At 51.6% G+C, this 21,976-nt stretch overlaps 1 protein-coding gene across 4 annotated transcripts in view; it reads left to right on the top strand.

The window, feature by feature from the left end:
* Positions 1-21,976, top strand: part of CPNE2 (copine 2) — a 46,153-nt gene that overhangs the window by 552 nt on the left and 23,625 nt on the right. The window contains exons 1-4 of one of the 4 annotated variants that reach the window (XM_054269571.1): positions 333-546; positions 11,360-11,556; positions 16,615-16,794; positions 19,482-19,556. In XM_054269571.1, the coding sequence (XP_054125546.1) occupies positions 11,389-11,556; positions 16,615-16,794; positions 19,482-19,556 (423 nt within the window). In that variant the 5' untranslated portion in view covers positions 333-546; positions 11,360-11,388. Of the gene's footprint in view, positions 1-332; positions 547-603; positions 802-9,787; positions 9,837-11,359; positions 11,557-16,614; positions 16,795-19,481; positions 19,557-21,976 lie in introns of those variants that run through there. The other 3 variants (XM_054269570.1, XM_054269567.1, XM_054269568.1) reach the window with 3 other exon arrangements.

Genomic DNA, 21,976 nt, shown 5'->3' on the forward strand with positions numbered 1-21,976 from the left:
ATTGGGTGTGTGACCCCTAAGCAAATGCCAGGGCTTGGTGGCTTCACTCCCCAAGCCTGGGGATGTTTGTAGGGTTTTTTCTGGGCAGATGCTGCAAGCCCCTCTCATCCTCTGGCACTGAGTCCAGGGGAGATCTGATGAGTTGGAGGCTGAGGAATCAGAGTCGCTTCCTCAGGAGCTGTTTGCAGCCTGATGCTGCTGCAGCTGGGTGATGATCTCCCTCATGCCATGCGTTTTGGGGGCACTGGGAGGGTTTACACTCGTGGATGTGCTGCCTCCCTCTGCTCTGTGCCCAGCTTTTTTCTCTGAGCAAGAGGCGAGTGGAGCGTTGTGCTCAGCAGCGTGAGGGTGCTGAGAGGATGGCAGGCAGGGCGGTGTTTTCCTGTCAGCTCTGCCAGCCTGAAGACCTGATGCAATAAGTCTCTGTGTGAGTAACCCTAATTTAGGCAAAGGGGCTGGACTAAAGCCAGCAGGGCTGAAGGACTTGGTGGGCAAACACACCCTCTGGAGCTGGTCACCACAAGGAGGGTGGAACAGGAAACAGAGGTGAGTAGAGAGCCGAGCCTCGGTGGCAGAAACATCTCTGAAGGGCTGGGTCCTTGCTGCTGACTCTCCAGAGTGTGAGCTGCTCTGTGGAAAGGAATTGTGAGGACCCTCATGAACCTCGAGGACCAGGTTTGAACCTCCTGGCAATACACCTGAACCTCGCTAGAAAAGCTGGAGTTGGGAACACAGCCCAGGTGTGCTCAGTTCTGATCCTGCTCCCCTGTCACCTGCATCAGCCTCCTCCAGCCAGCCCAGGTACTGGGGCCTCTGATACCACTGTGCTTCTCTGGAGTCAGAAAATTATTTATTATCAGCCAGAAACAGCCTTCCACCAAAGCCTGTTGGGGGCAGGGAAGGGAGGGATGGGAGGAGGAAGGCTGGGAACAAAAGCTCGGGGCATGTGGAAAGGAGCTGTTTTGAGGAACGCAGTCAGTGGAGGATGTTTTCCTGTAGCTGCCTTGGGAAATGCTGCATTTGCTTTGGTTTCAGCTGTGTGATAGCCTGGGACATACGTTTTACTGGTGATGTGTGTGTTTCTTTCCCTGCTATTGCTGCTGGAGCATCCTGACTGGGATAAAGTGGAGGAAAGGAGTGAGGGCATCTAGTGAGGCTTCCAAGTGTGCCCAGATTTCATCTTCCTGCGGTGTAGGCAGCCCCTAGCCCCTGCCTTGGGCAGGCACACGGTCCTGGAGCTGCTCTCTAAGAGCCAACACTGTCCCCAACCCCCAGGGGATGGAGTTTGCCAGCAGCCTGGCACTGTTGGCATGTGTCCTGCTGTTCCCAGGACCTGCTTGGTCAGGAGCACAGTTTGTGTCTCCTGCAGGGGCTGCAGACCTGCCCTGGTGCAGTGTGAGGGTGGGCAGGGCTGTCCAGCTGCTGCCCTCCCTGCTGCCCTGTGAGCTCCAGCTGAAGGGTGCTCAGATGCTGAGGATCAACATGTTGTGTGTCCTGGGGACATCCTTGCTCCCTGGGTCTGTGCTGGGGACAGCAAGGGGTTCATGCTGGTTGCTGATAAGCTGTTGTGAAGCTGCTGCTTATCAGGGTTAGACAAGTCCAGTGTGTGCTGTAGGAGGGGCCCTGCACCCCAGGAGCTGGGGACTCCAGTGTGGAAAAATCCTTTTGGGATTCAGTTGCTGGAGCTGAGCTGTGGATGAGATGCTCTTTGCCCTAAGGGGATACATCAGCTGCACAGCCCTTGGCAGTCCTCGATTCTGCTCCTCTGGCAGGGATCCCCCTCCCTCACCCCAAAGCATTGGGGTTTTGTGGTGCTGGAGCAGCCCCACGATTTACCAGTCTGCCCAGTTGTGTGCAGGAGTTGCAGCAGCTTTGTTTGCCTTTCTGCAGTCTCGGTGTGGAGAGCCTGGGAGGAACAACTTCTCCTGCTCCACTTGGTGGGAAGAGTTTCCCCTGCCTTCAGTGGGGGGAGCTGCTGTAAATCAGGGCTTGTTCTCCAGGAGCCCTCGGCGTGCTGGGGACAGAATTCCAGGTTAATTGATGAAACAGCAGCTCCTGTCCGGGTTCAGGGCTGCCAGCTCTCATAAGGAACTCTTTATGTGAGAACCTTGGCTGCTGTTCAGAGGCAGGGTGGGGGGATAGAGGGAAAGGTAAATTTTCTGGTGCAGTGGAATCGCCTGGCATTTGAAATAGTGCTCCTGGCAGGATGCAAAACCCACAAAGCAGTGTGAAGGAAAAAAAGAATTGAACACTTCCCCACCCTTTCTGTCCCTGAAATCTAACGGTTTGTCTTTTAAACCTCTGTAAAATATTTGTTGAAGGACCTGAGTAATCACTTTTTGCTGCTTTGGCTCAGTTTCCTGGCTGCTGGCTTTGCAAGGTTTCTTGTTGAGATCATGGGAGCAGGGAAAAACTAATTCCCAGGAACTCAGGTGAGTTTGGAGACCATAATGTTGTTAAAATACCAGAAAAACAAACAAGTGTAGAATTCAGCAAGAAGGGCTCTGATTTTATTTGTCTGCTGCTTTTGCTAAGGCCTCATGTTTGGGAGCTGTCATATTTTCTGCCTGTAGCCAGCAGGAAAAATCTTGTGTCTAAAATAGTCGCCTTCCTCAGAGCCCTGGATTTTCCATCATCACGTGATTCCAGAAGCTGAGGATTTAGGAAGAAACATCAGCTGTCATGAGGCAGATTTTAAAAACGATACAAGCTGGGAATACAAGTTTTGCTATTAAACAAGTCCAGTGCTATGCAACCATTTAAACCCAGTCTGATATTCCCTCGAGCGGTGTCTAAAGCTGTTGAGAAGGGGTCGAGAATTAGTCAGACGTCATTCTCACAAACCACAGCATTTTTGTCTCGCTGGCACACAATTCTGTCTCAGGGTGAAGCTTCACACATCAAGTGGCAGCATCTCTCTGCTGCAGAGCAGGCCAAAAAAATTAAAATTCTGTGGGAAAATGTTGGATCTTGGCGATGAAAATCCCGTCTGTGAAGGGGAAGGGATGGGGGGTTCTGAGGGGTGGGATGGAAAGGAAGGGGAAAGGTGGCTCCAGCCATGGGGACAGCGGTGCTCTGCATGGCTTGATGTCCCAGTGCCAATGAGCATTGCACATAAATACCCATGAATTAATATTTATTTATCTTATCAGCTCTGAAGCACTGGTTGCTTTAGGGATGAAATAGTGCATGGGAAGGAGGGACCTGCACAGCTGCCTGCTGCTGGGGCTGTTCTGGCTGACATGAGGTTAGGCTGACATGCAGTGAACTTCAAAAGCAGTTAAAGATATTTCTGATCACATAAATGATGAATTTTTTTCTTCCCCTCTCACATGTGATAGATGGTGTTGGCTGGGAATAGGAATCCAATTAAGATTCAGAAAGCCAGCATTTTTGTTTTCAACAGCATAGGAAAGTGGTTAATAAGTTAAACAGCCTGTTATGTACATGGTGTATAGTTGGGATGTGGGAGGTTCCCTCTGCACCTGCAAGGGAGCCCTGCTGGCTGTGTGTCCTTTGCAGCCCAGCCACCCTCCCCACAGCCCTGATCCTTTACATTCCATAGGGATGGAATGTAAAGACTTAATTAAGTCCACTTTTTCCTCCAAATCCAGTTTTGAAACAGATCTATCCCCCCTCCTCCTTGTGACAGTGTGCCCAGCTTTCATATGCCTCCTGTAGGATGGGGCAGAAAATTTTTAATACTGGAAGTTCAAATATGCCCCAAACCCCGAGAGTGCCTTCTCCTCCTCCCTTGCTGCGTCTTCTGTTTGTCCCATCCAGAGCAGGTGTCTGACAAGAGCATCACTGCCCTGGGAGGGCAGGAAATTTGTGTTTGGTGAGTTTTCTCTGTTGGACAGAGGCTCCCCCAGGACTGAACCTCCCAGTCCCTCGTGGAATGGGGAGCATGGATTTGTGCCTGGGAAGGGGCAGGAGGTGGATTCCAGCCTGGGAAGGTGCAGGAGGTGGATTTCTGCCTGGGAACACGGAGGATGCAGAGCTGGCACACGAACCCTTCCCTTGTGTCCGCCTTGTAGGGCGGCTGTGTGCAGGGTTTGATGCGAGCGCCACGATTCGCGGTGACATCACGATGTTTTCTGCCCTGAATCACAGATTTCCCTAAACTGAGCCCCAGAGCAAACTCGTAGTCAAGCGAAAATGTGCAACCCTTCTCGGCGCACCTGAGCCAAATACGTGCGAGCCCGTGGGGACGGCAATGGGCTCTGTGTGTCCCGAGCAGGGGGAGCTCCATGCTCTCACCTCACCCTGCTCCTTGTTTGCCCTTTCCCCTGCCTGAGCAGCAAGCCTGGGAGGCACCCATGGATCTGTGAGCTGGGCATGGACGTGCGGGGCTGGCACCAGGGTGGGCTCTGCCCCCTGCACACGCACCCCTGGGCGGCTGCCTGGTAGCACAGCCCCCGTTTCCTCTCCGGTTTGGAGGAAGGACTTTTTCCCGTGGTGGTTTTTTTTTTGTTGTTTATTTGTTTTGGTTTTTTTGTGGATTTTTTTGTTTTGTTTTATTTTGGTGGGGTTTTTTTGGTTTTTTGTTTGGTTTTTTTTGTTTTGCTTTTGTGATTTTTGGTGGTTTTTGGTTTTGTTTGGGTTTTTTTTGTTTTGTTTTTTTTTTTTTTTTTTTGTTTTGGTTTTTTTTTCACTTTGTGACTTTCTGAGCCCACCCCCGGCCCCTGCGGCTCCTCCCGGCCGTGTCACCAGCGGTGCTCTCCGTCTGTCCCCGCGTCACCGCGGGGTGTGGAGGAGCGAGTTTTGCTTTCGTTTGCCAGCCCGGAGCCCTCGGCTCTGCGACGACGCTGAGGATTGCGGAAACACCTCAATCCTCGTGATTTCCCGTCGGTGAGTAGGTTTAGACACTTAGATACTTGGGGGGGCATTTTCAGATTTTATCTGTAGAGAGTTGGAGAACAGATTTGCCCTTTGGTCCCCAGTGCCTGGGCAGGCTCTGCCCGGAGCTGCCTCCATGCCAGAAGCACCTAAAGCTGTTTGGGTTTCCTCTCCCCTCCCTGGCTGATATTTCCAGTTTTGGTGTCTCTGTGGGTGTGAGCCCCTCCCTGAGGACCCGTGTCCATCCTGTGTCCTGGAGCAGTGGCCGGGCAGTGGCTGTGCCCTGCTCTGGCAGAGGGATCAGCTTTCCCCTCACAGGGGATGGTGGCACAGCGGCTTTTGCCTTCCTGCCCGGGGCAGAGCAGCCCCAGCTCCTTCCAGCTCCTGCTCAAAGGAGGAACCAGCCAGGGTGGCGAGTTTGGTGGTCATGGGAGTCCCTTGGGGTCGTGGTCCGGGCTGTGAAGTGGTGCAGGAGCAGGGATACAGGGCAGGAGGAGTCGCTGCCACCCTGCCATCCTTCAGTGTGAGCCAGGCTCTTCCCTAATGCCACTGCCACGGCAGCTGCTGTGCCACGTGAGGGGATGGCACAGAGGCTGCTGGAGCTGTGGATCCCTGCTTGGCATCAGCAGTGCCTGTCTCAGCTCTGCCCTGGGCACAGCAAAGTGCTCTGGTGTTGCTTTTCTCATTTTCAAAATGAGATGAGCCACTTTGGGGGTGTCCAGCTGTGGTGCCACAGGGTTGGCCTCGGAGTTTTCCTGTGATTTGTGACTCCCAGTTTTCTCAGGTGGCTTCTCAGGGCTGTGCTGGTCCTCAGCCCCTGGAGAAGCTTTGCTGGGTGCTGCCCATGTGCTGCTTGGTGCAGCCTCTTGGGGTTTCAGCAAGGGGGGTGCTGCCCTCACTGCACCAAATCTGCACAGACCTGGTGGATGAGAGCTTTTCTGGGAACAGCAGGGCCTGAGAGGAGCTGGCACTATGGGTGGGGTTGGCCCAAGAATGAACTGGAGAGGCAGTCACTGTCACAGCAGTGGCCACCAGCCCTTGAGAGGGAATTTTGCAGTGCTGCTATGAGCAGCATTGTCTATTGCAGCCCATCGGGGACAGTTTCCCTCAGGAAGGGTTCATTGGAGATACCACTTTATTGGGTTGTTCTGATACACTTTGTCCCTCTGTATCAGGCACCAAAGTATCTCAGTACAGTCCCCTACCAGCAGACAGGACTGTGGACTTGTGCTTCAGGCTGGAAACAAGAGCCCCGCCTGGGCATCTCTGCTGGGTCCACCCCAAATCTCTGAATTTGGGAGATTTTGAGCTCAGTCCCAGCTGTGCTGCCTGTGCTGGGATGCTCAGGGGTAGTTTTCAGCCTTTCCCTGCCCAGTGGGAGAGGTGAAGCTCCTCTGGCAGTAGCAGGAACCCAAGGAGCATCTGCAGGGATGTACCAAGCATCCCCTTTCTGCCTCCCTGGCTGCTCACCCGTGGCAGAGGCGTTTGCTGGGGAGCAGCAGCAAGGTGCTGTGTCCAGACTAATTGCACCTGTGTGCAGAAGGTAATGAGGCTGCTGAAGGACCAGGGGCAAGCTGTGAATCCACTGAACTGCCTGGGTAGTTCTGAGTAGTAGATGTTTTTGCTTTGTGAAAGAGTTCTGGAGATGGCTCTGTTTGTCAGCAGGAGAGGGGAAAGTGACCACTGTGAGCTGTGGTGCTGTGGGGACCTGCCTCAGGTGTCCATCCCAGCTTTTCCTGGTGTCCCCAGCTCCGTGTGTCCTGGGTTTCAGCTTTTCTGCTGCCCTGGGCAGCCAGTTTGTGTATCCTCACACTCCTCTCCTGCTTCAGTCTGATGACAGCCTGTTTTCACTGCCTCTAATCCTCCCTCAGGTACTGCTGCTCTCCCTGTGTGTCTCCACTGCCTGTGAGCTCAGAAATGTGATTTATAACAGCCCCAATTCACCTGTTTGATGCTCCTCTCTCATTTTTGCCTTCCTGGAAGGAATTTTGCTGCCACAATTGCAATAGGCTGCAGTGGGACAGCCTTAGTGGGGAAACAGCCACAGGTGATTTTTGTGGGCTCTTACAGAAATCATGGATCATCCCAAAGAAAGATGTCCTGTTCCCTGGGATGGGCACAGCAGAATTTAGCATGGTATCACTGTCAGTACTTCTGTGTCTGTTTCAAATATGCCTGGTACTTGCCATGAAAAGAAATGATTTCTTTAATGAGAGGAGGTCACTGAATTTAGGGCACTATTAAGATTGAGCTTCACCCCCCCCCCCCCCCCCCATGTTTTACCTAAAGCACAGCTTTTTATTTTTTTTCTGCTGTTTTTTCTTGTTAATGCTTAACACAGAGCTTTAGCATGGCCTGAGGAGCTGCTGCTCGTGGGGCTGCTCTTCTGCAGAGAGAAGGGGAAACATCTTCAGTCAGGAGTTACTTTGCAAATCAGATATCTCCTTTCCCTCTTTGCTTTTCAGATAATTGAGGAAATGAAGCTCCCAGGTTTTTCTGCTGACCCTTTTACACTTTGTAAAAGTGATTTTGTTGTCTGCTGTAGAGGTTGAGATGAGACTCTGCTCTGGGACTGCTAGATATTCAGGACAGCCTCAGGGCTTGTGTGTGCCCCCAGGCAGCAAAACCCTTCTCTGTGGGTTGTTGTGGACTTGAAACAGCTTGGAAGTGACCAGGCCATGGAGAAGAAAAGTACTTGAAACTGTAAGCACAAAGATGTTCAGTTCAGAAGGTCCTGGAAGCCCGAAAAGGGTTTGGTGATGGTGTCCCTGCATTCTGCTCCTGCTCCTGTGACACCTCCTGATGGCAGAGGGACCCTGGGGCAGCCAAACCTTCAGGCTCATCCCTGAGAGCCCTCATTGGTACCCTGACTGTGTTCCCTTGGGGCACCCACCTGTGTGTGCTCAGCTGGCAGCTGGGATGGAGCACAGGACAATGTTTGGCTGTGGATGCTGAGCCAGTTCAGGACTTTGTTCAGGGCAGCAAATGTGGGGAGAGGAGAACAAAAACGGGAGGGGAGACTGGAATACAGATGATGGCACGCTGACTCTTTCAGTGCCAGCACAAATACCCCCTGAACTTAAAGCTTTTGTGGGATTTTGGGATGGTGCTGGCTCAGTGATGGTGCCTCAAATGTGAAACCTCTGAGGCAGCAGGGGCTGGCCCTGTGGAAGGTGCTGGATCCATGGCAGGAGAGGTGGCTTCCAGGGTTTGCTGTGGCTGGTGCTGGACATCTCCTCATCCCAGTGCCTGTGACCGTGCCCACCCTGGGGAGCCAGACAGGCTGAGCTCAGGGGCTGGAGTATGGGAGATGCGCTGTGCACCAAGAGGATGTTTTGGTGTCTGCCAGCCCTGGGAAGAAAGGTTTTTCCACTGAGTCATTTGCTGCCTCTGCTTTTTATGAGACAGCACTGGGATTTGGGAGAAGGGGAGATGGAAAAACCCAGCCCAGCTCTCCCTGCTCTGGCAGGACCAGGTTCATGCCAGAACAGCTGCCCCATGTTTGCTTCTCAGAGGGAGCGGTAGACAGACAGCACATAAATAAAACAGGCTTGGCTATTTTAGAACATTGATCAGTGCATTAAAGAAAATTAATTAAGTAAAATCTTCACTTTAGCTGCAGCTGGCAACATGGGCTGGGGTGGAGCAGAGCAGGGATGGGCACCTTAGGGCTGCTCCCCAGCCATGGTGGATGAAACATGAGGAATTCTCCTTCTCCACGTGTTCCTCCTTGAAGCTGAAGTGGATGGAAGGTTTCCTACGTGTGCCACTGTGCTGGTGTGACACTGGCACTGTTCTGGTGTGACAGTGCCACTGTTCTGGTGTGACAGTGCCACCATTTGGGTGTGACCCTGCTGCTGTTCTGGCCTTGTCCTGCTGTGCTCTTCCCTGAGCAGCAGTCTGGGGTGAAGAAACATTTGGAGAGGGCTTAATCTTAGTAGTGCCCTAAATTCAGTGATCTCCTCTCATTAAAGAAATAATTTCTTTTCATGGCCAATACCAAGCATATTTGAAACAGACACAGAAGTACTGACACCCAGCAGTGATACCATGAAAAATTCTGCTGTGTCCGTCCCAGGGAGCAGGAGATCCTTCGGGATGATCCATGATTTCTGTGAGAGCCCACAAAAGTCACCTGCTTGCACAGGGGGTGATGGCACCAGACAGGCTTGGTCTAGGCAAGGGGAGCTTGGGAAAGGGACATGGGTGCTGTTTTGGTGATGCTCACGAGTGTCTGCAGCCAGGGATGAGGTTTTTCCTTCTCCTGGAGAAGTTTCTGAGTTCTTATGGAGCTGGGATGGTTTTAACACTCATTCCCTGAGCAGCAGTGTGGGGTGAAGAGCTTCTGTTTACTGCTGGGGGTTAAAACCAGGCTTGTTTCTGGTGATTTAGTGCCAAGCAGAGATCTTGGCAGGCAGGAGGAGAAGGCTCCAAGCCTTGGGAGCTGGAGCTGTTTTCTGCTCAGAATTCTTTGCAGCAGGGCTGAGCACTCAGGACAGCTGGTGGTGAGCCCAGAGCTCCTTCTGCAGCTCTGCTGGGATCACCCTAACCCTGCCCTCCCTCCCCATTCCAGCTGGGAAGCTGAGCTGCAACGGGAAAGGGCAGCAGCCCAGCTCCTGGCAGCGCAAGGGCTTGTAAGTACTCATGCCCAGGCAAAACAAATAGATAATATTAATTGGGGTTTTAATGCCAAATAGAAGCAGATGGTTTATCAAGGTGGAGAAGGCAATGTTTGAGGGCTTCAGATAAAGTGGGTGAGCTAGGAGCCACTCTTGAAAAAGAAGACAAAGAATATTGAAGCAGCTGCTGAGAAGAGCTCACTTTCCACTAGCAAAAATAGCCACAAACGTTTGTTAGTGTAAATTAATGTAAAAATGCTTTTTTTCTTCTTTTTCTCCCCTTTCTTCTCTATTGAAGACCACTGGTGATTCATGACAAGTAAAATGTATATCAGAAGTCAAGACTGTCCTTTGGGATGGGGTTTTGCACTAATAATGGTATAAAACCCATTTATCTCTGCAAAATGGCTTTGGTAGCAGGCTTCTGATAAGATTTTAAATGGATTTTTAGTCAGGGCCCTGTAAATCGTGCTCCAGGTCATGCAGTGCTTGTCACAGGTGCCTTCAGTGCTCTGAAACAACTATTGCCACTTTTTACTTGCTGCCAGAGCCACTGTTCTGTGCTGGGTGGAGATGGGGCTGATTGAGGGCTGGAGCTGCCCTGCATCACACTCATCCTCACAGCCTCTTCCCTTTCCCTATGGTGATTTGCAGAGCAGAGCTCAAGCTTGCCCCTCATAGCTTAGGTCTGGGGACAGACAGACAGACAGCAATCAAGTTTGTGCTCAAAGATGCTGTAGGAGTGTGGCTCCTCAGCACAAGCAGAAGCCCAGCATGCTGGAAGAAGAGGTTGGGGTGTTCCCTCTCCCTTGAGGGGGTAAGATGTTACCTTTCCTTGAAATTCCATTATTTATGGAGTAAACTCCCAGCAGGTCAGTGCTTTGCTGGGCTTCCCCTCAGGACAACCTGGGAGATGGAGCCAGGAGAGCCTCATGGCTTAGATCACCTATGTAACTCAGAGCAAGAGGCTCTGTGTGTGCCCAGCTCTATTGTAAATCAAAGGCAACTCCACCGAAGGAGAGAGAATGATGAAGACTCCATAGATATCAGAAAGCTAATTAATTACTTTATTGTACTATAGTATATACATTTTATTTAAATTGAGTCTGTTAAGCATTTACTCTGCACACAATTGCTCACACTGCACAAAATTTGTGACCCAACAATCCACACACACACAGACACTCCTGCCCCTGATAGGCCAAGGAAACAAAACATCTTCACTTTGGCTAAACAATCTCCATATTGCATTCTACTTTAGCACAACACAAGCACAGCAAGTAATAAGAACTGTGTTTGCTCCTTCTCTGAAGCTCAGAGAATGTGAATCTCAAAAATATTGTGTGTTGTGCCTTGCTTTTCTCTGTGAAATGTGGCAGCACCTCTCAGCAGTGCTGAGAGGAGATTTGGTGCCCCCAGCACTGAGATTTGTCCCTGTGCTGTCCCACATTGAGGTTTGGTGCCCCCAGCACTGAGGTGTGTCCCTGTGCTGTCCTACACTGAGGTTTGTCCCTGTGTGTCCCACAGAGTGCCAAGAGCTGCTGTCCCTGGGCCTATGGTGTCCCTGTGCTGTCCCCCAGGCCCATTGTGTCCCTGTGTGTCCCACACTGAGGTTTGTCCCTGTGCTGTCCCCAGGCCCATGGTGCCCCTGTGCTGTCCCACACTGAGGTGTGTCCCTGTGCTGTCCCTGGGCCCATGGCGTCCCTGTGTGTCCCACAGAGTGCCAGGAGCTGCTGTCCCTGGGCCTATGGTGTCCCTGTGCTGTCCCACACTGAGGTTTGGTGGCCCCCAGCACTGAGGTGTATCCCTGTGCTGTCCCACACTGAGGTTTGGTGGCCCCCAGCACTGAGGTGTATCCCTGTGCTGTCCCATACTGAGGCTTGTCCCTGTGTGTCCCACAGAGTGCCAGGAGCTGCTGTCCCCCGGGCCCATGGCGTACACGGCGCCTCCCTCGCCGCCGGGGCCTGTGGGCTCCCAGTACTGTGTCTGCAAGGTCGAGCTCTCCATCTGTGGCCAGAACCTCCTGGACAGAGATGTCACCTCCAAATCCGACCCCTTCTGTGTCCTCTTCATGGAAGTCAACGGGAAGTGGGTGGAGGTAAGTCCTGCTGATGTGTGGATTTGTTCCTCCCGTGGTTTGCTCGTGCTCATGTCTCCCTGAGCAGCAGTGGAAGCTTTCCCGGTGATTCTGAGGCTGTGTGTGGCACCAGTTGTGTGAGTTGTTCTGTGTCACAACTGGTCCTTCCCCCATCAGTGCTTTCTGCTTTGTGTTTGGCACTGGTTTTTACTGCAAATTCTGTTTTATACCCGGTTGGTCTGGGAGGGAGCAGGGTAGGCAGAGTGTGGATATGTGGTGGATACAGGCACCCACATTGGGTGCAGCAGAAAATGAGCATAGAGGGATTTAAATCATGTAATCCAAACAAAAATTTCCCCACTTCCTGGGAGATCCGGTGCTCTCATTCAGGTTCTTGGCCCAGGAGCTGATGAATGACCAACACCACCTCAGGTGTCCAGCAGTGATCTCACCTTCAGCAGGGAGAGTGTAGAGGAAAACCTCACTTTGCCACAGCCTGCAATTAACTTTTTCTAGCCTGGATGAGACTCATGAGCTTTCCAGCCTTGATAGGTGTCATCTCTGACCTAATTGTGCTTTTCAGGAATTTTTCTTTCTGTCAGTAATGTCTCAGTCCAACGGTTTTGATCCTGAAGCTTTCTATGCAAAACGTTTGATGCTTTTAGGTTTTTGTTTTTCTTTTCTTCTGCTATTTTTAGCTTCTCTCTAATTGGCACAGTAGGTACTGGACTGAGCCTTGAGCAGCAGCTTGCTCATGGTGTCAGCAGGGGTGGCGTGGTGTCCACTGGCACCTTGGGGACACTGCTGGCATTGACTCACACATGTCAGGAATGCTCTGTGGGTTTGGCTCGTGGCTGGGTGCCAGGCAGGGTCAGGAGAGGTGAGATTGCCCATGAGAACCTCTCTGGATGGGATGTTGGTGGACTCTTGGCAGCTGATGGCACGTGGTTCACAGCTACCCCCTTGTTCTCTGTGGTTTTGGCCACATAGATGTGCCCCATGCCCTAAGGGGATAGAATATCATTGGAACCCATCCCACCCCACTGCCCCTTTGTCCTCCACACCACATGAGGGACATATCCCAAGCCTTGGTCCTGGTTGTGGTGGTGGGTCTCCTCCTTTGGCACCAGCCCTGGTGCTGGTTCTGAGCTGGGCAGTGGGGCTGTGGCACCAGCTGATGCCAGCAGGAAGATTTCTGCTCACTGTTCTTTCTAGCTGTAACATTTGTTCCCAAATACAATTATTTTGTCTCACTGAGCTTAATAGGAATTAAAAATCTTTGTGAATCAGCCTTGGAGGAGTGGGGGAGGGAGGCACAATAAACCACAGGCTGGGAAGGGAAGATGGGTGATGTTTAAATGTTCTACCCAGTGATGTCATCTCGCAGAAGCCATGAAAGAGCTGACCTGTGGTGCCAGGAACAGGGACAAGGGACACATGACTCAGCCCTGCAGCTGCCTTTGTGCCACTGAGTTACCCAGGCAGTCCTGCACCTTCAGCACCAGCTTCCCCTGGCACTTGATGCAGCATCTCCCCATGGTGGGGCATGAGGCGCCTCCACATGCTGGCGATGCTGAAGGTCCCAACCTCCCTCTGAGCACTGGAAGGCCCCAGTGCAGTCCCTGAGCACAAGGGCTGCTGCTGGAGATGATTTCCTGGTTTTGTGCTCAATTTCCCAATTCATAGAATTGTGGAATGGTTCCTGTTGGAAGGGACCTAAAGATCACCTCATTCCTATCCCCCCCCGCCATGGCCCTTGCTTGAAGCCACATCAGCCTGGCCTTGAACACTTCCAGGGATGGGGCAGCCACAACTTCTCTGGATAACCTGTGCCAGGGCCTCACCACTCTTACAGGGAAGAATTTCTTCCAAACACCCAATCTAACCCTGCCCTCTGTGAGTTTGAAGCCATTCCCCCTTGCTCTGTCACTCCATGCCGTTGTCTGAAGTCCCTTTCCAGCTCTCCTGCAGCTCTTTCAGGTGTCCTAAGGTGTCCCCTGAGCCTTCTGTCTTCTGAGCAATCCCAAGGCTCTCAGCCTTTTCTCTCAGGAGAGGCACTCCATCCCTCTAATTGTCTTTGTGGCCCTTTGAGGCTCTTACCCAAACAGATTTTTTTAATTAGCCTGGCTGCCTCTTACAAACCCTTGTGCTTTTCTCTTTTTGGTGGCCAAGGCCCTGTTCTTTCCTGCAGATCTGAAGGGGATGGCAGGAGCTGCTGGCAATGAGGGGTGCTGGTGAAGGGGCCTCATGTGTGATGGTCACCAGCAAGGTGGCTTGTGCTCACCAACCCAAAGCTCAAACCTTGTGCAGCTCTCAGCTGGAGATATTGCTGTGCTTCACACTGGCACTGGGCAGGGGATTAAAATGTTGGATCTTGGGGGTTGAAAAAAGCCCCATCACTGCCAAGTTTGCCTCAAGCTGGCTGGGGTTTTCATACCCTTCCTTCAGCGACTTCTTCCAGAACAGAGCTGGAGATGGGACCTCAAGTTATCTCCTTCAGACTGGGGTCTGGGTGTGTAAGGACTGGTTTCCCTTGGTCCCTGGCTTCCCAGTCATTCCAAGAACATGGTAGGACCTAAAATCCATCTCTGCTGCCTGTGCAGTCCCATCTCCTGGGGCTGGAGGGGGATTTGTGTGTGTTGTGCTGCTGAAATGAAGCAGAGCTGTGGGTGCCCTGGTCCATCACCCCTGAGCAGATGCTTGGCTCCTTTGGTAGGGGAGGGTCTGTGTGAAGCTGTGTGGCCCTGGCCAGCTCACAGCCCACTGCTGCTGCTGGGTTTGGCTCCCTGGGGTGCAGCAGGTGCCTATTCTGGGAACACAGCATTTACTTTAGTAAATTTACTTTACTTCAGTCGTTTCTTGGCAATTAAGACAGACTAAGCGAGCAATTGCAAAAAGCCCTGTGATGGTTGGGTGTATAAATAGCAAACTCACCACATTTCCACTGAGCCCCTCCAAACCTGCCTTCTGTGCTGAATGAGTTTCTTTGGGACTAAGGTATGTGTTTGCTTTTTTTTTTTTCCTTTTTTTTTTTTCTATTTTTTGGAGGCTTTTTTTGCTCTGCTTATTTCTGGCTCAGCAGCCCTGGCAGACATCCCACGGTCCCACAGCTTGGTTGGTGCTGCCCAGGGATGCCAGCTGCTTTCCAGAGAGGTCTTGCCCTGGATCTGGGATGCACAGCCTTGCCCAGAACTGGGTGTCCTGGCTGCAGGACAGGGTGGAATGCCAGCCAGGGTCACAGCATGGCCAGAGGCTTTGCTGCCCCACAGGGAGATGGGATGGTTGGTTCAGACACTGAGGGCAGCAGCTTTTGATGAAATCCCACTGGGCAGTGTGATCTGACACAGTGTCTGTGCTTCCTTCTCTTTTAATATCCATGTTACCATGCCCTGGGATAATGGGGTGATGTGGCAAAGTGCCAGTGCTGTCATAACACCTTCCACACCTTCCAGAGCCACATCCAACGTGGCCTGGAGCACTTCCAGGGATGAGGCAACCACAGCTTCTCTGGGCAGCCTGTGCCAGTGACTCACCACCCTCACAGGCAAGAATTTCCTCAGAACATCTAATCTACACCTGCCCTTTGTCAGTTTGAAGCCATTTCCCGTTGTCCTGTCACTCCAGACCTTTGTCCAAAGTCCCTCTCCAGCTCTCTTGGACCCCTTTGCATGCTGGAAGGTGCTCTGAGGTCTCTCCAGAGCCTTATCTTCTCCAGGCTGAGCAGTGATACCAACATGATACCATCTGCTGCTCCTCTGACAGAGCCCCTGCTTGCTTTGCAGGATTCCTCCCAGCTCTGGGGGTTTCTTGTTCAGCTCTCAGGCTCTGCTGCCCCTGCCCTTCCTGCCCCTTTCAGCTTCGTGAGGATATTTTGCATGTCAGGCTCTGAACTTGCCCTTTAGCATGTCTGGGGGGCAGTATGGTTCTGACAGTAGAGTTCAGACTCTCCTTGCCCATGGACTTCCAGAAGTAAATACACCAGCTCTTCTCAGCCTCAGTTTCCCCAGTTTCTAACACTTTGGCCAAAATGCTGGGGGTTTGTCTTTGTGCTAGCTCATGGCAGGATCCGTGCTGGTGCTGCCACCCTTCCTGCAGAGTGAGTTGTGGGGCTGGGACCAAAGTTCCATTTCTGCTGAGCAGCAGAAATGGAACTTTGGTCCCAGCATCTCATCGTGGCTGTCCTCAGGGTGTTGTTTTGGCTCACACAAGGCTTTCTGACCACCTGTGCCATGCAGTGTTTAAACCCACACTTCCACCAGCTGCCTGCCAAGTTTCCTCTGCTCCTGTCCCTGCTCCTGGCTGTGGGGTGCTGCAGAGAGCTGTGGTGTTTCCCCTCTGACAGCAGCGTCCCCACGTTCTTCCAGTCTCCATCTCCTCTCTGTGCCTGCCCTTCCAATTCACCAGGGGCATCATTGCTTCCAGCCTGCTTGCCATAGCTCTTGGTGACAAAATCTACCGAAGTTTTGTCTCTGGGCCCTTCCAGCCTCTTGTTGCCACTAATGCTTGATGAAATTTATGAAAAAAAGGACTGTGGTTATGGTTTTTTTATCTTTTTATCTATGGAAGGCCAATAAAGAAGAAAGTTGGTTTGAGTTCCAGAGGGAAATGCTAGAGAGTTGTGTTCTGGCTCATGACACTTCTTGTTTTGCTTGTCCTTGTTGCTGGCTGCACAGACTGGAAGAAGCAAGCTAGAAGAGCTGTGAGGGTCTGCTGAGGATCAGAGGTGTGAGAGCCTCAGCTCCCGGGAGAACAGGGCTTAAAGCAAATGAAGCAATTCTGGCTTCAGTGATGCTCAAGTCCATGCTGAGCCTTGTCTGGGTGGGCATTTCCATCCTGGCTGTGGGGTGGGGAGGGGTGTCCATGCACCCCATCCTCAGGAGGGAGCTCTGCATGGTGTGCCCTTGTGTGTTCAGATGGATCCCAGCTGGTGCACCTGGCTGTCACAGCCTGTGTTTGGGGACAGCTCTGCTGAGGGCTTGCTGTGCTCATTCTGTGGTCACCATGGGGTTCCTGCCTGGATTCAGTTTCAGTGACAAAGATGCAAAATGCACTTGCCTGAATGCCTCTTTTTCTCTGCAGCTGGACAGGACAGAGACAGCTGTGAACAACCTCAACCCAGCTTTTGCCAAGAAGTTCATCATTGACTACCACTTTGAAGAGGTGCAGAAGCTCAAGTTTGCCCTGTTTGACCAGGACAAGTCCAGCACTCAGCTGTATGAGCACGACTTCCTGGGCGAGTTCTCCTGCACCCTGGGCACGGTGGGTCTGGGGTCCCTGCAGCAAAGGGGGACCCCAAAACACATCAAACACAGGGATGTAGTGAGGTTACAGCTGTTCTTCTCACCCCATGCAAAGTTTGCTGGCTCCTTCCTGGAAAGACAGATTCAATTTCCTTGTCACACTTCAGCTGTTGAGGTTGAGCTGTTCCACATTAGGGGATTTCTGCTTGCTCCACTCTAAGCTGGTCATGGTGTGGTTTCTGCTGGTGCTGCCAAAGGGGCATCAGCTGGAAGCTTCTGGCTCTGTCTTCACCATGGGTTATAGTAAGGGCCCAGTTTGGGCTTGGGAAACTTCCAGAAATTCAAAGTTAGGATGCGTGTAGTCTGCCTTTCTTTCTCAGTTTGGGCTTTCTCTTTTTGAAAGTTTTGTCCATTGCTGTTGTGTAGCAAAGCATTCCTCCTGGTGCTGGAATGTGTCTTCTGCTCTTCCTGTGGAAAAGCTTTTGGGACACAATGCAATTTATAAGGTTTTGGAAGGTTTTTTTAATTCATGAGCCCAGACCCTGTTAGAAGCTGGCAGCTGCATTCTCCAAATGTCTTTGTCCTCTGGCTCAGAAGCTGGGAATGAGGGGGATTTTTTCCATCTTTTTGCAGCATCCAGCAGCTGAGGGCTGCTGTGGTACCTGGCACAAATGCACAGGCTGGGAGAGACTGCTTCTGTAGTGCTCAGTGCTGGGATGGGGAGGAAGGAGGTGCTGTGATAGGGAGGTCAGCGTGGGGAGGGAGCCCAGGGTGCTCAGAGAGGCTCATGAGCACAATTGCTCTGCTCACAGAGTGCAGCATGGCACTGCGTGTGGCAGGCAGCACCAGGGGCAGCTCAAGATCTTGACAGGTTAGGAGAGCACTGACATTTACAGGGTTTGAAGTTTAATGACTGGAATTTTGGAAGTGCTCTGTGATGACCTATTTCTGCTCCTGCAGAAGTTTAGAGACAGTGCAGGCAGCAGCTCTGGCCTGTGTTCAGTGGTTCAACTTAAACCCATCCTTTAGTGTTAGTTCTGCTGTGCTGAAACACTTCCAGCTCCAGAGTGGGGCAGCTCAGTAAGGGCTGCTTGTGAAAGGCATGGTCTTGGTGGGAGCAGAGAATTCATGGGTTTAAGGACACAGCTGGAACCTTGCTGCTCTTGAGTGTGGCTCTGCAGCAGCCCAGGGCTCTGCAGGCCTCTGTTAGGGAAGAACATTATCCATGTGCAGCGGGGAGGGAGGTGGGAAAGTCTGAAGAAGAGAGCTTGGAACTCTGCAAGCTTACCCCAGTATTTTCACTCTGCAAAGGAGACCTTGATCTGTGCTCAGTTTTTGCAGCAGTTCCAACGTCAGCTTCTTGGTGACATTCAGTCCACAACAGGACACCAGCTTGGAATGGAGGAATCTTTTAATTTCCCTTTTTCCCCTGAAAAGCTGTTTGCCTCCTCTCCCTGGGCTGGCAGCACAGCCCAGCTGTGGGGCAGAGCTGGGCTGGAGGGTGGCACTTGAGCGGGGTGAGGAGAGGAGTGAAGCAAAGTGGACGGGGTCTTGTGGGTTCAGCCACCCTGCCTTGGGTTTCCTGGTTACTGGAATTGGCTTGGTGAGATGTTTCCATGAGCTCTTAAAAGCAGAGAACAGCTGTGGGCACCAACAACTGGGCAGTGAAAATCTGACTTTTCAATTCTGAGTTTGCACTGGAGCTCAGTCAGATCAGCCAGGTTGCTGAGTGCAGCTGATGGGGCCTGCAGTAGGATTTAAAAGGAGACCTGGATCATTCCCAGGCCTGTATGACCTCTGTGGCCAAAGGAAATGCAGGGAAATGGGATCAGACCCCAGGCTGGAGGGTGTCCATGGTTTCTGCCAGCCAGGGCTCTGAGGTTTGTCCTGCCTGTACCCAGCCTGGCACAAAGATCTGGTTACACTGCCTGGTGATTCCTGTGCACCAAAAGCGCTGGGACTTGGCTGGCTCTTGACAAATGTCAAGGGTTTTGCTTTGAAATTGCAAGAATCGGAGTCACAGAATGGTTTGGGTGGAAAGGGACCTTTAAAGCTCATCCAGACTCAAGGGGACCCACTGGATGTGGGGTCAGGGCACAGGTGGGTCCAGCAGGTTGCTGGATCTCCATGTGGGCATCTGCACCTCATAAGGAAAAATTACAGGTACTCCAGACCTGAAGGAGACTGAAACTCACTGAGCTGGGAAAAATCTCAAGGGTTTAATTAATTTCCCAGTTTATTCTGTCTGTCCTGCTACAAACCAGAAGTGAAGGGAAGAACTTTGCATGCCTTTGGGGGTGCTGTCCCTGCTCAGGGAGTGCAGAATGATTCTGGGGGAGAGCATCCAGCTTGTAATGAGTCCACCCATGGAAACATGTCCTGCAATCAAGGTGCTAGCAGGGGTCGTGGTAGAAGTGTGTGAAATGGGCCTTGAGGGAGTGAGTGGTGATGGTGCTGGGAACAAATTGCAGTGGTTCTGTGTGTGTGAGGACCCTCTGGTCTCCTCCAGGGTCCCTGGGTTCCACAAGGGCTGGGGTGTCACTGGTGATATTCCCACTCTCACAGCCATCCCTGCATATTGGAGCCTTTCTTCTACTCCTGCAAATGCTTAATCTGAATTAACCAACATGAGCAATGATCAGTTGCTTATAAGTCCGCTTTTGATCACTTGTACAATCATGGCTTTATTGTCTTTGGCTTCTCTAGATTGTCTCCAGCAAGAAAATAACACGGACTCTCCTGCTGGGGAATGGCAAACCAGCTGGGAAGGGCATGATCACGGTAGGTTGGCTCCTTTGTGTTCCTGCTGGGCCTCTGAAGGTGGATGAGGGCAAGGCAGGGCACTCACAGGGGCTCCAGGAGATTGGGGGTGAATCTCTTGAATATTTTTCCCTTTGCCTCTTGTTCTCTTGGCCACTTTGGCCTGTTTGGAGGGCAGTTTATTTGGGACAGGGGTGTATCTCTTGAATATTTGTCCCTTTGCCTCTTGTTCTCTTGGCCACTTTGGAGGACAGTTTATTTAGGACAGGACTGTTCGTTTGGGACAGGATCTTGCTCAGTGTCTGTCCTGTTCCTAGCACTGTGAATCTTCAACTTCTGCTTCAGTCTCAGAAATAAAAAATGCCTCAGTCTGCAGAAGTACAGAGCAAATCTGTGCTGCTGCTGTTTGTTCTCTGGTAGAAGGCGCCTGCTCAGACTTCTCTGGTGCAGTGACAGGTAATAGGGCTCATTCCTTTTGCAGGGATGGGTGATTTTGTTTGTAGGATGAGGATGTGCCATGGCAACAACTCTCATGGCAACAGCCACTGCTTCTGATCCAGACCCCTTCGGGCAGTGGCCTTCCCGCTGTGGATCTCTTCAGCAATGTTCTTTTTTTAAAAGAAGAGACTAAATTTAGGTGTGTTTCTGTCTTACCTCAGCTCCCATCGTTTTTGGATCTCTGCTGTGTTATGGGTTTTGTGAGATGTGCAGCTGGGCTGCGAAGTTGTGGAAGGAAAGGCCAGCAAGGAGTTAAACTTTGTCAGGTTTAAAAGCACTGGAGAGGTTTAAAAGCCTGGGACCTGCTGCATCTCTGTTCTGTTTGCTTTAGGGGAAGATATTTTTCTCTCCTAATTGCTGCAGTTAGTCTTTAAATGCAAGGAGAAAAGCCACAGTGAGGTTCAGAAGTGGGGCCATTCCCAAGGCTCTCACATCCCATCCACTGCTTGAGTGGGAAGAGCTGGAAAAGTTTCCAGTCAAGTTCAAAGGTTGCATGCTTTAGAGAAAGGAAGGTCCTGTTGTGTCACTAATGTGCCATTAAACATCCAAGGACCAGAGACATCTGCTTAATTTTGTAGAACTGATATGATTTCTTGATCTGGGTTTTTTCATCCTGGCTTGGCCTGGGTGATGCCATCAGGGCTGTGTGTGTGGGCACTTTCCCTTGGTGCAGTGCTGGAGCACAGTCCATGGGCACCACTGGAGGAGCAGGCTTCAGGGAGTCTGGAGCCAAAACCTGACTGCCTTGTCCTCATTCCCTTCAGCTGTGCCCAGCTATCCATTTTCCTAGCTGAGATGCCACACAGGTGAATGCAGCAGAAGAGCCTTGGCTGAACTGATGGGACTGTGTGGGGGTGTCTGAGTTTGAAGAGAGGAGATCCCAAAGCAAACCTCTATTTGGAGAAGTCAATTATCTTTAAAATCTTGCAACACCTTTAAATCTTTAAAATCCTGCTGCACCCCTGTGCTGGACATAGTGGTGGGGATGTTGTTGCTGTCCATGCTGGCCAAGAGAAGATGCCACCAGCAACTGTGGCAGGGTGGCACAAGGACATTCCTGGCCTGTCTGCACAGCCTGGCTTTTACATAGCCTAGAGGAGCCCTGAAGTGCTGGATTCCAGCTGGGCATGCTTTTGTGGGGCTGAGGAAAGGGCAGATTTCATGCTCTTCCCTGCAGTTTCTCTTCCTCCTGCTGGTTTTGGTGACTGCTTGCACCCACCAGGGATTAGGTGGGAGAGAAAAGTAATTCCATGGCAATAGGGAACTCCTGTATGGGGCAGAGGGGAAAACTGGGGTTCATATGCAGTGAATGGAGGTCCTCTGTGGACCAAAGGGTTGTGTCCACCATGGGAAGGCCAGGAGGTTTTCCAGGATCTGTGGCTCATCCCCTCAGCTGCCCAGGCAGATGCAGGAGCTGCATCTCTGCCTCCTCATCTCTGCCAACTCCCCAGCTCTCCTAAGTGCCAATAACCTTCTGATTGCTCCTTCTGTACAAAATTGTCCCCTGGAGTTCTGCAAGCTTTTCTTGAAGCCTTGGTGTAATGACAGTGCATCATTTCAGTGCAGGACAGCCCCTTGTGAGAGGCAGCAAGCAGCCATGCTTGGGACACTGTGCACAAGGACAATGTCCAGGCTGTGTTCCTGGCTGTCCTGGGAGAGAAGGAGGGTGCAGCTGGGAATGCTGGGGAACAGCTCAGCCCACCTCAAGAGATCAGAGAAAGGAGAGCTGGAGAGCAGATGCTTGGGCAGGAAAAAAAAAGACAAGTGATTCAGAAAATGGCTTGTAATAAAAGTGAATAAATGTGGGGTTTTGTTATAAACATTCCTTTAAAATACCAAGAGACTGATTAGACCATATTCCAGACAAAACTGGCCCACTGGGGGCTGGCAGCCAAAGCCCTTCTGGAGCATGTGTGAATAAAGTCTCACCAACTAAAGGGGTC

The sequence above is a fragment of the Melozone crissalis genome, unplaced genomic scaffold, assembly GCF_028551555.1.
Source record: "Melozone crissalis strain CALT ecotype California unplaced genomic scaffold, PUWL_Pcris_2 ptg000007l_1, whole genome shotgun sequence".
In the NCBI taxonomy this organism is placed as follows: Eukaryota; Metazoa; Chordata; class Aves; order Passeriformes; family Passerellidae; genus Melozone; species Melozone crissalis.